This window comes from Triturus cristatus, chromosome 9, assembly GCF_964204655.1.
Source record: "Triturus cristatus chromosome 9, aTriCri1.1, whole genome shotgun sequence".
Lineage (NCBI taxonomy): Eukaryota > Metazoa > Chordata > Amphibia > Caudata > Salamandridae > Triturus > Triturus cristatus.
The window spans coordinates 314,999,735-315,018,901 of record NC_140592.1 but is presented as its reverse complement, the minus strand read 5'-3'; the positions used below and the strand labels follow the sequence as shown (position 1 = coordinate 315,018,901).

Below are 19,167 nucleotides of genomic sequence, written 5' to 3'. Positions count from 1 at the left end.
CCATCCAGTGGCGTGAGCAATTGTTCGCCACAAAACTAAATCCTTCGTTAAATTTAGGTGAATCCACAAAAATGGCTGGCTCGTTACGGACCTGGAGGTCCGACGGGATAATATTAGCCTGGAGATATTTAGTTAAGAGATGACCCTGCAATTGAGTCTGAATCAGTTTTTTCTCCAGGCGTTCTAGTTTGCTGATTTTGTTCATTGAGCGTGAAGTAGATATTAGGGGTAGTTGATGTTAAAAAAACAAATCCGACTGCCCCTGTATAAGGCTGTTAATGTAGTCTTCAGTGTAGGAAAGTGTTTCTTTCTCTGACATATTTGGACCTAACGGTTCCAAAAGACATAAACCCTCGCAGGTAGCTGCACGCAAGGATATTCTATATCAATGGGGATACCAAATAGGCTAGAAAACCTGCGTTACAGATGTGATACAATACAAAAGATGGTCTAGAAGCACAATCAGTAAAGGTATACAGCCTGACATTCTTCACAGCGTAAACACCGCCATGGTTGGTCCGTGTTTGTGTGGTATATAGATTAAATGAAGCGCCCTGAAGTGCTTGTCAATTGTTTTGAACTCCAAAGTGTTACGAAATATAAGAGTATTCAGGATTGCTGTCTGAGTATTTGTAATGTGCCACAAAGGTACACACGAGTCTGCTGCAACAATAGAAATAATTTTGTGACTAATACAAAAAACATAACTGTCCCAGTTTGGTTCAAATGGACTTTGCTCAGAGTAGCTTAATGACCAAGGCTGTGGAAAATACCAAAGTAACCTCATAAGGCACAATCTACATAGAACAAAGTTGTATACTTAACCTTACAGCATTATCAGCTGACAATCAAAACTTGCAAAGTGTGTTCCTGGGAGCCCCTCTGTTCATCAATCTATTGTTGCCCATTTGTGAAGCTGACTATGATATTTCAAAAAGCTAAATTGTCTGTAGTGTCTCCTGGTGCACAGTCAGACAGTAAATGCTAAAACCTTGGTCAGGCTTATCTGCCTAATGGCCCAATTTACCCCCTGTACATTCTCAAGAAGGAAATCTTCAAACTCTTCACATCCTCCTGTAAAACAAGGCAAGACTGGAACCTCTATTATTGCTGCTTCATCAGTATTTACTGTGAGAACGGCCAAGTTGTTGCTATTCACAAAATGAAGACTAGCTGTAGCACAGAATGGCTTTCTTTATTATGTGGCTAGGAGGGTAGTACTTAATAGAAACAAATGTTATTTGCGCGCAGAACATGCTCATTCTTTTGTTTGATATCAGGAAAGATGGTGAACAATGAATCCCATATCACCAAGCCCTACAGACATTGCCAAAAATATGACAATTCTTCTGTGAACTAAACGGTTTCAGAATGCTCAACCTATTTCAAGCATCAAATTTGATTTGTTTTGTTTCAGGACAATATCTGCAGTACAGTTAAACTGCCGCTTTCTCAGATAACCAGGAGTATAGAAAAATGAGTGAACCTCAGTGAGCCAAAACTTCAAAGCAGAATGGATAGAATGCTACCCCTTCCTCCAAACATTTCATAGAATTTCAAGGATTTGGGGCTGCTCAGTAGGTTTTGAGGCAAGTAGGTCTTCCAGTTTTAAAAACAAATAAAAGCTTTCAATCCTTATACCCACACACTTGCAGCAAAAACAACAAATCATTTTTTATTTTTCTTGAAGCAGAAGTTCCAATACATAATAATGGAAGGGAGGAACAAAGCATGCCCCAGTGAACCAGCTCAGTCTTTACTTTCTAGTAGTGAAATAATCATGGGCAATATAGGCCAGTCTAGATTTAAGCACGTGGAATAAATACTTGGGAAAGCAGACCTTCTACATGGTGGACCTTTTGTGTAAATCTTTTTTTTAAAAATTCTCTTGAATAAAGCAAGGAAGTATTCAGTTTTTATCCTTGAATATAAAATCTCTTCGCTTAATCAAGGAAATAGATTCTGCTTGGTAGACCTAAAAGACTTTTAATTTCAAGTCCCAAAATCTTAGTGACTCTGGGTATGTTGGTAAGTAAGACACCGGTTTTTAGTTCACAGTGCTCCTCTTGGGACTCAAATGAGTATGAAGATTCTTCAGTGTGACCAGCACCGGAGATGGTTCACTTGAGTAAGTGGGAACACTGAGTAACTGTACCAGGACAACTTGCTAGTTTGAGCACTTTTTTCTGTTATCTCAATCCTAATCCATTCTTCTATCAATCTATTGGCTACAGTACTTGGGAACTGACCTAGGCATGCTTCACCGGCTGGCTATCTTAATCACCAAACCTGATGTCTTTCTTTCTATCATTTGTTTGAATCTTCACTCCTGATTGAAAACGTAGATGATGTCCAATGCAAAGCCGAGTCGGCGGTTCATAGGCTCCTTGCGGGCTTTCATCCTCACACTTAGGTCTTCTTAGGTCTTTCTTCCGTGGTGGTACTTTTTCATTTCGCATCCTTTAGCTGCGCTCTGTGTTTTACATGGGCGGTGAGCCTTGCGTCTTCTTTTCCTGTGGCAAGGGTGATTACCATTTTATTGGCATCCCTTGGATGCTTTTTGCTTTGGGCTGCCAGTTGGTCCGTGTTCCACAGATTGCTGTGTCTGGTCCTCTGATTGTGGAATTGAGCCGGTGGCTCAGCTTGGTAATGTCATGCGGCTCGGAACTTTTGTTCACGGGTTCGGTTAGTTACTGCGCTCTTTTGGCTTGGCTTATTGCCCTAAGAGGTGTTCCCCGTTGTTTGGGGTATGCATACTCCATGTGGGGTACTGGTATGCTATTATATAGCTTTGCTCATCTCACCTGGGCCTGGAGATCCTATGGGCTCCATGCGTTGCTTGGTGATCCGTTGTACAATGTTCAAAATGTTCCCTGGTGCCATCTTCTTGCGCCATGGTCATCCTGTCTGTTGCCTGTGCCACCTCCTTCTTACTCTCCTCTTCAAACAAAAACGGCTCCTACCTGCCCTTACTGTATTAGGTATGCTCCAGTATGGACATGCTCCTGGCTTGTTCTGTCTCTACATATTTATATGTTTATACATGTATGTATATGTGAAGGTTTCTGTGATATTCCTCTTCCTACATCGCCATCTCTTTTCGGGGTTGCGATGTGTGGGGGAGCTTTTCTGAGTTGCAAGTTGCCCATAGGTTCCTCCTTGCTTCTGCTTTCTGGGGTGACAACTGCTCCCTTTTTGGGTGTTCTACATCGTACGCGCCTTTTCTGGAGTGTTTGGTCTCGGATTCTGAGGTTCTTTCCAATTGTTAACGCTATGCCTCCGGGACAGCTCTTATGATGGCAGTGGTCCTTGACTACTGCCTGTAAGCTTATATTGTGGATTGTTTCTCGCTTTGGCTTTCTGCTGCCTGATCGGGCACTCTTAAGCTTTTTGTGTTGAGGTCTCTGTGGCTGTTTGCCTGCCGCATGTTTCTACCTGCTTCAGCGGGTTTAACATGGATGCAATTTGCCCCTATTTCCCAATTTTTGGGATTGGGTGTGCACTTGGCGTGTTTCTTGTCCCGCAGCCTATTCCAATCTCATTGCACAGGTTCTAGCTCTTGCTTTTGGACTTTTGGCACCTGCTCCTTCAGCCTTCCTTCTATGGGCTAGTCTGTTAGGCTCCGGTTGCATCTCTTCTGGTTCTTTTGAACCTCAGTCTGTGTCCTGATTGTGCGCCATTAAGTGGAAATGGGCTTTCTTTCCTTGCTCTGGTATATGGCTCTGGTCATTCTACCTGCTCCTTTTTAGGTCTCGGCTGGCATGGGCTGCGCACATGCGCAGTCTCGCTGGCGAGATTTAATGTTTTGGAGTAACTTCTGTAAAGGGCTTTAAGCCCTGCTCCTCTTTCCCATTGGCCGGCATCACCGTTTATGCTAAATGGTGGCCAGCCATTGGGAAAGAGCTCTTTGTGACGTTTACTTTTGGCTCTTTCAGACGGCCCACTTTGACGGGCTCGTCTGCTATCCTTCTGCCGTAAAAGGTTTCTTATCTTTATGGGGCCATGTGTTTAAACACACGGCCCCATAAAGACAAGAGTTCAGCAAGCTTTTGCACGTACCATCACGCGCGTCTTCTCTTTCCCTCCCCTCCCCCGTCCCACTCTCTCTTAACAACTGATGCGTGTGCCTTCTCCAGCCCTCCCAGAAATAATGGACTGTCTCTCGACCACTGAGAGAACCCCATTTTCTACAAAACTGCTGCGTGACGCACCCGTCACGTGCCTCTACTCAATAATTCTCATGCTGTCTGAGCCCTTGGCATCAGTTTCTCAAATGGATTTTATCGAGTTATGGTAAATCTCAGCTTAAAGTATAAAAGTGTTATTACTGATTAGTGCGAAAGCAGGAGTCTGAATCCCTGGCAGCTCACACTACGCCCAGATTATAGCTGTCCCACGTCCTGCCACACAGACATGCCATCCTCGTGTTATGAAATCCTCGTGGTAGAATCATGACGTCACACAGGAAGTGCCTCCGACCCACCAGGTGATTCAGAGGCCATTGTTGTGAGGGAAAACAACAAACTGCGTCAATCACGGCTGATATGTGGCCTCATCTACAGCACACAAGGCTGGGAGCTGCAGTAACCACAGCCAGGGTGCACCTCAAATCTAATATCGGGGAGAGGATGTGGTCCGTCAGAAAGGGAGGATTGTGTTGCCTCAGACTCCTGGAAGGTTCTAGAGATTTTCGAACTCGCGATTCCACACAAGCTCTGCAGTTCCAGAAAGCTGTAACCTCAGCAGACATCCCTGCAAAGTCACAGCAAAGGGTTCAAGGTACAGACAGGGAAGTCACAGCTCACCCCGCACAAACCGCTGCATGGCATGTTCTGAACGGTCTTCTCTGTCACTTGTCAAGGAAATGCCATCAGCATTGGCACCGGTGTTGTGAAAAGCATTTATATAGCACACATTCTGCCATTAGTATAGCTTTGCAGCGCTTTGGCACCTTTGTGATCTAGTTTCAGGCATTCCATGGCAGAGTCCTATGGCATGTGGGCGACAGTGCACTAATGGTTCATGTTTTGTTGTTTAATAATTAGATTTGCTGTAAATTGGTTGGGTGTCGGCCTAGGTCTGGCACAGGTGCCAGATCTGTGCTGGACACAAGCACCAGTACACAGACATCTTTCCACTGGCAAAATTGGTTCCTTAAGAGAAACACTCGCCCGGGCAGGTTGAAGGAGGGCACTTGTTGTACGGCATCTCTTGGGTTGTTCAAGTGTAACCTGAAGGGCGCCAATCTCTTCAGAATTGGAAAGGTTCAGATTACGACGATCTAATCCGAGCCATTTCACAAACACTGATTTTAAGTATGTGCCTAGAACCCATTGGTAGACCGCTGCCCCTGGAGCTACCAGCTGGAGTGCCAGGAAAACAGGAATCTTTTTCAGCAGGATGTTTACCATTATGGCGACACAGCAACCATCGCTGGATGAGGTATGACACTCAAGAGGGTAAATTCATGTCACAGGAGCAAGGAAGGGTGTGAACAGAGAAAAGATGTACTTTATTCTGATCTTTATACAGTTCTCCAGCTTTTGATACCCAGAACCACAGCATACCTCTAAACAATTCACCACAATCTTGGCGTCGCTTTCTCAGTGCCTACCCGATTCTCTACCTTCCATTCCAATCAAGCATCACTCTCCAGGGGCTTGACTTACTCTGGCACATCCTCATGGTGGAAAAGCCTCAAAATACCTGGAAATGGAGTCTAAAATTCTGCTATAGGTGACATAAGCGTTATGAATCGTATTGTGGTATGTGGCTTTTGTTTTATTGTATATTTTGTTTGCCTCATGTTACATATTTTGTGTTGCATGTTCCGGAGGTTGGGATTTCTCAGTTCTAGAGTCTTAAAGCAACTTTCAGCCCTTGGAAGTTGGTGTGCATCTCTGGAGCTGGCAGGTCCCGTCCTCTGGTCGTGGCCTCATTTATCGCAATAAACTCACTAGTGAACTACCAGCGGCCTCCTCGCCTTTCCGGTGCTACACCCATGCACTTCCACTGAAGCAGTGACTACCGCAGCTTGAGGTGAATTCAAAATGTTGCCAGGTAGATCAAGAGTGCGAGCTTCACTTATATAGAGAACAATCACTCCGCTGACAGAAGTAGAGCAAGCGTCCCACACACAATGTGTAATGCAGGAGCAGCACAAACTCCTCAAACATAGCACAGGCAGCGACAGAGCTAGCTTCAGTCACATCACACATAAAATATGTGCATGATGGGGAGCTGCAATGCATGCATCACAAAAAGAAAACAGTTACAGCAGAATTAGCGGCAGTGCAAGCTTCTCAAACACAGAAGAGGTCTGTCTGCTGCAAGGAAAGATGTTCAGACACAGCGACCGGTACAGTGCAGGAAGCGTTATTGCAAACTAACCTCACACAAATCCGGTAAAACACAGGCATCAATGCAAGCTTCACTCACACACATTAGGTAAGAGCAGGGCCAGCACTTAAGTGTATATTCAATACATCACAGGCATCAATATGGAAAGCTTCCTTCACGTAGAGAAGAGGTGCTCTTGAAGCAGCAGTGTACGATTCTATAAATGTGCTACATGGGCATGATCAGTACAAGCTATGCACACCTAACTCCTATTAATTCAACCTATATTATGTTGTGTTCTATTATGAAGCTCTGTTGAGTGCACTATCACCCGGGAGGCTATCCTGGTGCTGAGCAGGTGTGAGTCTACCACAAAGAAGCTGTGAAATCTTGGAATAGTTTGGATGAACATAAAAGATTAATCCCAACAATACCCAATAACACTGGACTAACCACTAACCTTCAGTTCAAGAGCAGTGTGTGGCCTAGTGTACAGTGCCTTAATGCCTTGTCCCAGGTAATAAATGTATTTACAATACAAAATACAGTGCATAAAAAAACACACACCTATCGTGCAGCATGGACATCAGCAATGTGTGTTTCCATACATCTGCAGCCTGGGCAGCAGCACAAGCTTCCCTCACACAGCCAGGTACAACAAGGAAAGCAGTAGAGCAAGCTTCCCTCACATACACAGCTCGGTGAGTTCAGACTCCCTTTGCAAACAAAAGGGGTTCACCACAACCACTAGTATAGTCAATCCACTCACACACACACAGTGCCTTCTAAACTTCCTAATCAGTCTGTGTGGCAAGGAAATAATAAATCTCAGCCATGTCTGCCCCTCAAAAAGATAAAATGCCTTTTTCTGAGGGAAGTGGTGGGACTTCCTCTCCCATGCCCAAGCTTTGGCATTCCGCCAATCACGAACACATAAACATGTGAAACCAACCTTGGATTATATTGCCCTCTGTAAAGAAAGCAACAAGCATTAAAAATGCAACAGGTCTCGCCTTTGATTACGTTAAAGCCATTTGCTTTGCTATACAATACCATTAGCAAAGCAAATGACTTTATCTTAATCAAAGGCGAGACCTATTGCATTTTCAATGCTTGTTAATATGGGTATGGTGTAGCACCATTCTGGCATTTTTAAGGATGTCTGCCATCCCGTTATTTCTGCTCTTCTGAGCTGCTTGGGTTGCTGTCTGGCTGTTTCGCCACAGCCTCCTCCTTTATCTGTCACTCTGTTGCCAAATAGGATGCATGGCCCTTTCTATTGTCCTGTCGCAGACCCACCTCCCCTTTGGGGTATGGCTGTGGTATCTATTCTAAGTTAAGGAATCAGCGGCTAGATGTTTCTTTCAGATGTACGAGTTAGTGGCTTCGGCAACGATGTATCTGGTAGAGACGTTGTCTAGCCGCAGATTCCTTAACGCCCACCCAGCCTCTCCGTTCTGCGAGGACCTTGCCAAGTGGGGTTCTCCGCTGGCCTCCCTGTTACAGTTGTCATTGGTTTTTTCTCTCCTAGTCGCTTACATTGTTGCGTCCCTTTCAAACTTGCCATAATACCACTGACTTCCTCTCAGGGGTTTCTGGCATAATTCTACCATTGCCTCCCTCTCAAAGGTTTCTTATCTGTAGAATGAGGCCTTTTTGATTGTCCTTCACCAGGAGCTTCCTCTTCCTTTTCTTTTTCTCCTGCTTTCTCTGTTGGTTCTCAGGGTTCTGGGCTCCTCTACGGTAGTCTTCTTTGGGTCTCCGTTCGCCTCTGCTCCAGACCTCCGTTACTACAGGGGCAGTGCCAGACTTTTTCATTCCTGCGGTGGACTGTTCTCTCTGTGCTCGGTTATTGCTGGAAGGCACGGTTCTGCATGGTACTGACAGTCTATTTTTGTCTGTTATTCTACATGGTAGTAACAGTCCGTTTCTGTCTGTCCAGATGTTCTTCCCGGCCTTCTTACACTAGGGAAGGGTCTTCACTTAGCTTGCGAGGTTCTTTCTCACAGCTTTTTCACCTATATGTAGGTAGTGTCTAATTATGTCTTTTACGATGGTGTCTGCATCATCCTCCTTATTTATTCATGGATATTCATCCATCGCACACTGTTCCCATACTTTCAAGTTTTTTTAAATTGGTGGCTCCGCGTTGTCGCGAAAAAGTTTCACCAAAGAAAACTGACGTCCGCGCGCTGGGAGGGACTTATATGACCTCGCTGACATCACATACGTGGACAACGTCAGGGCAGCGTCGTGTGGCACCGTCCCCCCTGGGCGCAGGGGTGCTGCTGCAAAGATTTTTCCGGATCCAGTCTGACGCTTAGGGATATTCTAAGTTAAGGAATCTGTGGCTAGACAATGTCTCTACCAGATACATCGTTAGTGAAGGTAAGTAACTCGTACGTTAGGTGGCGTCCCTTGTGTGTTATCCGGTTCTAGTTGAGAGTCCGGCCTTCGCAGCCCTTCCAACACGTGTCCCCAGCACTCTAGGTCTCGTTCTGTAATAGTTCTTTAATGCTTAACTTCTATTTCAATTTATCCTCTAGATTGTATTACACCTCCATTTCCTTTCATAGTGTTTGCGTTGTTTTTTTCTGAGGTCTTCATTAAACCAGGGAGCCGTTGGTTTCGTCTGGGAAAATTGCCTGCCGGGATAGGGGCCAGTTCGTGAATTGTCTTTGTGAATCCAGCTATCTAGGTATGCAGCATCCTCTTCAAGAGAGCCAGACAGGACTGGGGTGTTTGCTACCAGTGCTTGAGTTTGGTCACTTTGCTGGATTTTGTGAAAGGCCCAAGAAAATATCTGTGTATTGTTCTGAAGAGAGGGCCCCTTAGATGCTCATGGCCACGTGAATGAGATGAGGTGGGGGGGTCAGACCATACCAGGGGGATCGAATACGATACCTCCAGGCTTACGTTGGAGAATATCTGGTCTAGTGTATAGCCTGCTTGATGGGTTGAGCCAAAGACCTGTTGCTTGAGTGCAAAGCAGCCCATGGTGAGAGTACGGAGGCTGCTGGATCAGAAGGATTGTCCAGATGGACGTTGAAGCCCCCCACGACAATGAAATGAGTATACCGGAGGGCCCACAAAGATAGGGCGCTGCCTAATGATTTCAAGCATGGGTTAGCATGACCCGGAGGTCTGTAAATAAGGGCACCCGCCAGTGACTGTTGAGGGGCTGGGGTCAGGCAAAAGCCCTTGATTCCACCTCCTCGAGATATTCAAGTGGGAAGGTTACTCAATCATATTCCATTTTGTAGACTAGTGCTATCTCACCCCCCTCTTCCTGTTTCACGGTCTTTCCTAAGAGTTTTAAAGCCAGAAGGGATTGCTATGGCTAAGGTCGGGGTTGGCTGACTCCGAGAGCCAGGTTTCGGTAAGGAACAGCGAGTCCAGCTTCCCATCGTTTAGAATGTTAAAGACCTGTGATTCATGTTTCTGAAGAGACCTTCCATTTAGTAAAGCTGCTGAACACTGTGCTAATGGCCTATTATGCTTGCGGGCGATGGAGGAAACTTTATTGTTAATTTGTTTGTTAGGAGTCCATGCGAAGTTAGAGCAGGTACAATCTTTTCATATTTTACAGGGTTAGCAATACGGCACACATCTCAGTTGACATACACAAAACAAATTATAGCTGTGGAGTCAAGTACCTCTCCCGCTCATGGTGGATTTGTATGGCGCCCACAATTAATCATGTTTATTGGCCATTTTTAAAGGGTTATGAACTGCTCTCATCCTGAAGCCTCATTCTGTTGCTAGAACAGTTCTGACTTTCTCATGTGTGAGGGCTCTCAGTAATCACACCATAGGCTTAGAATTCAATACCATTAGAGCTGAGATCTCAAGGCTCCCCCTCTTAAGCTAAAAAAATAATTATTGAAGACCTATTTGTTCAATTTGCAGATATAACCTTCCTTTATTTGTCCTTATTTATGATGGTAATCTGCTCTGATCCATCTGCACACGGTCTCAGAAGCACCATGAAACCTCTTTTTGGAGTCAATTTGAATACTATATATTTATCAAACCTAGTCATAGATCGCTGTTACTGTTTATAGTACCGAAAGTACAGCTTCTCTACAGATAAATTGCCAGATGGATATTGTCTTTTATAAAACTGTTACCTCAAAACCAGCAGACCTTTTCCCATGAGCAGCTGAAAAGGATGTCAGTGCAGTACCCAAAGTGCCAGATGGAACATTGCTGTGTTGGTGTAGATATTTGCTCAGAGACAGTAGTAGCGTTTTTTTCATTTGAAGATCACTCTTAAACATTCTGCCTTCACTGGTCAAAGGTGCTTGCTGTTCATTGCATGTGGCACTTTGGAGACATTAAAGTGGACTATCTCTTATTTATTTTGGATCTTGTTTATCAGTTTTTGGAGCTCTAGAAATGTGTGTATGCGCTTGTATGAAATTGCTTAATTATATTGCACCTTTCCTTTTTGCTTTGGAAATATTATGCATAATGTAACAAATTAGTTTTCAATTTTAGTTTAATTTCAATGTTTTTGATGGGCTCCTTTTTTTAAACTCCTCAGGCTGAGACTGCTGCAAACAGGATCTGTAAAGTGCTGGCTGTGAACCAGGAGAATGAGCACCTGATGGAGGATTATGAGAAGCTCGCCAGCGATGTGAGTACTCTGCATTTGTGCTCTGCTTGCCAGATGTAAACTTGGCATTGGAAAGAGAGTACCTGTGCCGTAAATAGAATGTTAAATTTATTGTATCCTTTATGGTCAGGGGAAAAATGAATATTCACCGAGCAGGGTCTGTCTGCTCTATCATGCATATTGGACTGTTGCATCTGCCCAGTAATCATATAGTGCAGGATTTGTGCTCTTCTTGTTTTCAACATTTACTGGCTTGCACTGCCTGCATGAGGGTGCTTGCGCCAAGTGAGTCTTTGCATATTCCTTTCTGGCTTACTTGAGCTGAATCTTTTGTGTCTCTGCAGTTGCTAGAATGGATTCGCCGTACAATTCCCTGGCTCGAAGACCGTGTTCCAGAGAAGACCATGCATGAGATGCAGCAGAAACTGGAGGACTTCCGGGATTATCGTCGAGTTCAGAAACCACCAAAAGTCCAGGAGAAATGCCAGCTAGAAATTAACTTCAATACCTTGCAGACTAAACTGCGACTTAGCAACAGGCCAGCCTTTATGCCCTCTGAGGGGAAGATGGTTTCGGTAAGTCGACAGCTGTTGCGGGAATCAGTTCATGACGAGCAGACTCATTCACAAACATTCTATTTTTGAAAAAGTCATTCGAAGACTTATCTCATTAATCAATTAAATGTGATTTTGTTCTGTCTCAATTATAGCATACCCCATTAGAAAAATGTCCTGTCCAAAGAGGGCATCACTCTATAGGAAAATACTTTGCAAACATAAGACGCATTTAGCAAAGGAAGGTGCCATTCCCTTTCACACAACACATTCTACAGTAGAACAATATCCCATGCATGCTAGGCATTCTACATTCATTGCCACATTAAAGACTTAATAGATTGGAGCCATCTCACACCTATCTGACATATCTCGGACAGTTTCACACAATACTCTCCACCATAGCTACTACTTATTTTGCATATCAAAATACACTTCTGGATGTTCTTGCTGCGATGGCTAAATACTTTCTAGTTTCAGCTTCTTGAGTATAATGGTTGATATTTTATCCTTTTGCTACAAAATGTAAATGCCAGTAAAATACTTTCATTGAATGAATGTTTTCAGAAATGTGCAATTAGCAATGATAAAACTCAACGAAGGTTGATATTTGTTCCCTAAAGGAGTGCCAAGAGCAAGGCATTGCCCTTAGTTGTGGAACAACCGCAGTGAAAACAGTATATCAATAATGCATTATAGTATGTAAAATGGGCAAGCAAACGTTTTATGGCATTCGTCCTTTACTTTCAAATTCTGTTTGTTCAGGATATTCCACTCTGAAGGTAACAACTTGTGAATGCTCCCTTTTTACATTTGAAATATAGTGACGTTTCCTCTGATATTTCTTGGAAATGAGTGGGATGGTGGTAGCGCATGGACTTCTCAGATTTCAAAATTGACATTTATTGACCTGTGGAGAAACAGGACCTTGACCTCCGTGTTCTTGCCAGTGTTTATTCTCTCATCCTTTTGTTCAGTTTGCTCTTGATAACTATGGGTTTCTTTTCTGTTTCTGAATGGTGAGGACCAGATTATATCTCTTACGTTGTTATCAGTTGTAGCCCTGTAAATGTGGCACTTTAGGCTCCCGTTTATTTTCTTGTCTATCTGCCCTTCATGTGCACCCATACGGTAAGCCAGCCTGCATCAGCTGTTCATAAAAGTTGATTCCTTAGTGGCAATTATGCCTGCAGATTAGAGTTAGAGAGGTCTGGGCCTGAACTGGAGTGAGCCTTACATGGTCTTCTACAACAGCATCATTGTTTTGTGTTTAAGAATTCATTAGATCACTTCATTATTTAAATCAGAGTAGATCTCTGCTTACCATCTTTTGGTATCCTTCTTTTCTCCCTCCTTCCGGACAATCTTACAAACGGCAAAATATATATATTTTTTTATATACATTTTTTTTTTAAACAGATACCCCCTAAAACCCAAAAATTACCCTTTACACCTCTAAAATCATACACCCCCAAAATTCTAAAATTACCATTACCACCCCAAAACCCATACCCCCTAAAATTACCCTTGGCACCCCAACACTCAAACCCACACGACCCTAAAATTACCCTAGGCACCCCAAAACCCATACCCACCCAGAACACTAAAATTACCCTGAGCACCCCAAAACCAACCACAAACCCTAAAATTACCCTAGGCACCCTAAAACCCATACCCACCCTGAACCCTAAAATTACTCCTCGCACCCCAAAATCCATACCCACCCTGAACCCTATTACCATTGGCAACCCAAAACCACCCTGAACCCTAAAGTTACCCCATAGCACCCCATAAATCCCATACCCATCCTGAACTCTAAAATTACCCCTTAGCACCCCAAAACCCAATCCCACCCTGAACCCTTAAAATACCCTTACTATCCCAAAACCCATACCCACCCAAAAACTTAAAATTACCCAGGCCACCCCAAATCCACCCTGAACCCTAAACTGACCCTGAGCACCCAAAACAATCCTAAAATTACCCTTACTTCCCCGAAACCCATATCCACCCTAAAACTTAAAATTACCTTTGCCACCCCAAAACCAAAATCCACCCTGAAGTCTAAAATTAACCTTGGCACCCCAAAACCTAAACCCACCCCAAACCCTATACTTACCTTATACTTGCATGTAAAATACATATGCCTTTACAATTCATGCCTTTACAGCGAAATTCGTTGTAAAGGCTTGCGTGGTAAAAGCATATGCATTGAGATGTAATGGTAGTTGCGTTGTGTTGGCATGCATTGTAACACTTTTGGTGTAATGGCGGTTTCCCAACATGTTCTCCAAAGAAACGGTCAATCTGTGGTTGCACCTCATTAGTACCAGTTTAACACCCAAATATAGCAATAAGCAACAAAATGGTGACCAGTATAGCTTTACAAAGGGCCTTCTACAGAGCAGCAACACCTGTTTCTGCTTTTTAGTAGCTTTTGCACCTGTTGAGTACATTTGTTTTTTGGGCTAAAATCAGCAGATTATTCAGCAGATGATGGATTATGTGGCAAATATGGCCAATCTATAATTATGCCAAAATTGCTGCGGCCGCACAAATGAATAATTCCTGTGGTTCTTGGTATAATAGCTGTAATGCATGGGCTGCAACTTTATTGCACGACATTAGAGGGAAACCATACTATATTTCTCGGGATGCTGACAGCTTGTCATTTACAGCTGCATGTAACTAGAGGTAGCTGAACATCAGTCATCAAAAAATAAAACATACATACTTTTTTTAGGTCTTTTACCGTCAACTAGCTACATATAAAATAACGGGCAGCTTCAATGGGAAATGCACTATAATAAATTATGAAACCTCTATTAGTTAACGCACTGCAAAAGCCTGTGAAACCAGAGAGCCACAGAATTAAATTGTGGTTGGTGCAGTGGAGAATAGTGACTTGTGTATTTTTAGTTCTGAGAGGTCACAGCCTGGGACAGCAAGCACTGTGAATATGTAAGTCTTTATTTTATATTTGCATTACACACAGTATAAGATAGACCACTACAAAATGCGCAAAATGTTATACGATAAAATGGTGATTCCAAAATATACAGGCTGCTTCCAAAATAAAGGGGCTTCTTCATAAGCCCCTTGCGCTGTCGGTGCGTCATTTTTATGACACTCTGGTTGCACAGAGGGCAGACCCATATCTACGAGGCCATGCAAAGTCAATTTGTGTGGCTTTTCATGGTCTCCTAGATATGGTGTAAGGCAACGCAGCGCAAGTCAGTGCATTGCCATGCGCATTGGCGTTCCATGGGCATTGCTGTGGGTTTTCCCATGTGTTTTGACACACTCCTATATTTACAAGGATCTGTGAACCTGAGGATGCGTCAAAACTGTACGCTGCCCTAGGGGATGCGTAACGAGGAGACATTTATTTTTCTCCACAATTGTTTCCTTGTTCTATGTGTAGCACACATAGAAAGAGGAAAGGGCCTCCATGGGTTGTGTTTGTGCAGGAAGTAGTGTCTTCTTGCTCAAAAACAATCCTGCCAACAATGCTGACACCCTTGCACCATGGTGCAAGGGTGCCTGCGTTGGCGCTTGGCACCAAATTGTGCACCAGCAGAAAGGACAGGAGTGCACCAGTTTATTTCTGCCCTTTCGAATTAGCATAGGTCAACGCAGCAAAAATACTTGCAGAGCTGCCCTAAACCATTTCATTGTAAATGAGATCCATTAGATTTTAGTAATATCCACATGCTATGTAATGCAATTTTTTTTTACATAACTGTCCCTTCAACACCTTCTATGGGCTTCGTACATACAATGACAATTAAAAGCAAGTACTTCACAGTTCAGTAAACTGCACTACCACTCAAAAAGCTTCAAGTGATTTGATCATTTAACTGCAACAGCACTCTCCTGAGAAATCGAAGCCAGGCAGACCGCTAAACACACCTTTCTGCTAGCCTGCTGATGGCCTGAAAAATGCAAATGTGCACAACGAGTTAATCTGCAAATCCTTTACATTTGCAGGTTAACTCGTTGTGCACATTTGCATTTCTTTCGGACCAGCAACACACTGGTAGTTAGGCGTGTTTAGCTGTCTGTCTGGCTTCGATTCCCCAGCACAGCAGAGTCCCCGAATAACACTCCAGGAAAAGTATTTTGACTACCGGTATCAACTGTTTGGGACGTTTCCTTTTAGCAGATGAAGAGCGCGACCCCCTTCCCATGCCTTCACGGCCTCCTGGGGAGTCGCGCCCTACAGATTGAAGACCTCTGGCCTAGGCTCAAACTCAAGAGCACACGCCCCAAATAGGCTAACCTTCTTTGTGAAACCTAGTTGGCCTTTTCGTTATTACGGTCCTACCACCCACCTCTCTTTTTGATCCACTTTTTCCCCACTTCAAATGATGAGGATTTGTTTGCTGTATAAGATTGAGAAGGAAAAGTTTCTTGTAATCTGTTTTGGAATATTGCAAGTTGTTTCACGTCAAAGTGTTTCTTTGGTTTGATGCATGACTTGACATCCAGAAACCTAATGTGCACAGGGACACAGACTCCAGGTAATTTTTTTCTGGCACCGTGTCAGATATTTTGACCAGCACTGCACATTGACAGACTTGGGTCATTGAAGACTCTCAAGCGGCGTCAGAAGCTGGGGTTATCAAACTTCATTTTGACACCATGTAAAAGCCTTTCAGTGATTCTGATAAGGTCAAATGAGAGAGGATTTCAGGGTAGGGGGTTCTAGTGGAAGGAGCAGACAGGTGGAATATCGAAACGAAACCATTTGAATTCAGCCCTTTGTGTAACGCCTGCATGTTAATCTAAAACCCTACAAGTAGCGAGGTAACATTTTCTATTTTTATCATTGGACTCTGTACTGAATGTACAACCCGAAATTCTGCCCAAAAACTGATAGTAAATTATTTGGGCGATTAGTCTTTAAGAGTAAGATCCAATCAAAGTTTAAAATAAAGCCAGTTACCTCCTGAGTCTTTTGTAGGAGAGAAACCATCCTCTGCTCACTTTCTTTTTGTTAGTAATTACAGAAAAAGCTTCTGGAAAGTTGAAAGGTTGCTGCCTTAATTGCCATGTCAAAAAAGCGACTTTGGGATTAGATTGTCATTGCTTGACATATTTGCACTGCTAGTACCAAAACGATACATATTTCACTTTTATTAATCTCTGAAGGTATTGAGATATCTCGTGGACAGAGGGCAGATCACACAGGGGAAAGAAATATGGAGGAGGGACACAATGAAATTTCAGCTCTATAATTTTAATACCTGCTTGGGGTTGCACTTAAATAGGCATGTAAAAACAAACCTGTGTCTTATGTGCACATTGAGTTTTAAAGCACTTGTTTTTGGCATGTTTTGTCTGAAAGCTCCTGAAGATTTCAAGCCAGTTTGTTGACTTAAAAACATGAACTGACTTAAAATGCAATTGGCTTAGTCCTCAAATGAATTAACTTGGCTGCTCTGGTCCTGAAATCTTTGGTCCAGCAGCTATTCTGTAATACAGGTGGTTAACTAACTGGCTTGTGAAACCTATTTATCAGAAACTGGCTTATCCGTTTACGGTTGCCATCATCCACGAGCTACTATGACTGCTGTCTCATATTGAAAAGGATTAATTTGGGAACAAGTTAGATGGTACATTCATCACCAGATTGATGCCTTAGCCAGACCATTGCAATAAGTAATTGTGGGACTGTAAGTTGGTTAAAAACACAATTCACAAAGAGCAGGACAGGGAGCAGACAAAGAAGGTCCAGTACCCGTGCTCCCAAGAACGCATATCAAACACACTGAAGGGCAACTGTTCCTAGGAAGGTAAATCGGCCCATTCAGCTACGGATTGTCTTGGAGAAGAGAGAGTGTGGAGATGGCTCATCCAAGATGGATAGGTCACAGGTTGTATATAATAGATAGTGGGGAAATTCCTCACATTTGAAAAGTTGCCCTCACACACCCGTTAAGCTGTCATACTTCATCATAGGGTGTTTTGCTTCTTGTGGGGTTGGCGCTGCAGTCCCTCATGGGCCTCGCAAGAGGGCTGTTTAACGGAGATCTTTTCAAAGGAGAACGCCGTAGTGGTGAGTGCGGGTGTGTGGGAAAAGTGCAAGGGTGGGTTAAAAATACCATGATGATGCCCCAAAAGGTCATTTATTCCTGGGTCCATCCGGTATGGTTAAAACAGAAAAACAAACTTTTGACCTTCCACCAATGAAGTGTAGTCTGGTTCTAAGAAAGTGAAATGATAAAGGTCCACATGTTTCACACCCTGGTGGTCCAGACATGATCCTTGTCGTTTCTTCAGGACCGAAAAGAGTTATAAAGTGAGTGTGCGTCAAAAACTTTTATGGATAAAGGATAGGTATGTACCCTGTGGGACAAGCCCAAGTTAGGCTTGTGGTGGTGGTGTCGGGGAAATAGTATTCCACGGACACCTGAGATTTGTTATCCAACCTAGAAGAGACAATAGAGAGAGAGAATGCATGTGTAAGTAGAAATAAAATTAAAGGTAAAATTAAAATGTTGGTGAGCTGCAAAAAGTCGAGTGGCTAATAGCATGCAAGATATGCCAAATCGTCTGTAGTCACTAATCATTATCTCCAGTGAGGTGTAATGATAATTAACCTACAGGGGGATCAATCGCCACTGACAAAAGCGGTTAAAAGTTGCCCCACAGCGTATTACAAACTTCAGTGCATGTACAAAGGTAAATGTGTGACACAAGTATTAAGGAAAATCTTGCTTACCCAAGAAGATGGAGGAAAGGGCCTTTACAGGGGATAGCAGGCGTACCTGAGGGTTACCTAAAGGTGAAGTGGAAAAGCGGTAACAAAACAGGCCAGTGCTGACACATGGAGATATGTGTCATCCGTAAAAGTGGTACAGCGTGCACTGGTAGTGTGTGGCAATCGCACCTACCCACGTCTGCTGCCCCTGGAGGTAAGGTGATGGCAGCGGTGGCCTGGTTATAAAGAGATCAGGTGAGTAGAACCCCACATTAGACCTGGCCGGGAGGCAGACCGGACGGCGGATGTGACGTGGTATCAAGGGGTGTGCTATGGAGAAGGTTCAGTAGAGCACTCCGTATGTGGTGGCCATCTTGGAGTGGTGCAGGGGGTTACCCAGAACTTGCAAGGATCGTATGTAAACAGAATGTAAGATGAAGGCAGCGCATGCATAAAGTCTAAGTAAACTCTCAGTGACACTAATTTGGTGTGTCTGTGTACATGCTGGCATCAGGGTATTGAGTCCACTATAACTGGATGCGGTGGACGTCCTGCTATGTGGTTGTAAAGATGAGAAAGGTAATAATAAGGATGTTGGGCCCTTTTATTGTCATAGTATGGGACTGACTCCATCTTTGTGTTTTCATAGCTAGCCCAGAACTCAGCAAAAGATGATGTATAGAGATGGAGATATAGAGATAGAGATAGAGATAGAGATAGAGATAGAGATAGAGATATAGATATAGATATAGATATAGATATAGATATAGATATATATATATATATATATAGAGAGAGAGAGAGAGAGAGAATATAAGAATATAAGAATATATTTATTTTTGGGAGATGTTGTCATCTTGTGTCACTTATGCTTTGGGATGTCTAGATTAAAACCGGACGTGCAATTTCCATTTTCACACCGCTGTAATGCATACATCAAGATTACTAAG

General features: G+C 43.4%; 1 protein-coding gene across 2 annotated transcripts in view; it reads left to right on the top strand.

The window, feature by feature from the left end:
- Positions 1–19,167, top strand: part of ACTN4 (actinin alpha 4) — a 298,634-nt gene that overhangs the window by 201,004 nt on the left and 78,463 nt on the right. For both annotated transcript variants that reach the window (XM_085625020.1, XM_085625021.1), the window contains exons 9-10: positions 10,886–10,978; positions 11,302–11,532. In XM_085625020.1, coding sequence (XP_085481146.1) covers positions 10,886–10,978; positions 11,302–11,532 — 324 coding nt within the window. The remainder of the gene's footprint in view (positions 1–10,885; positions 10,979–11,301; positions 11,533–19,167) is intronic.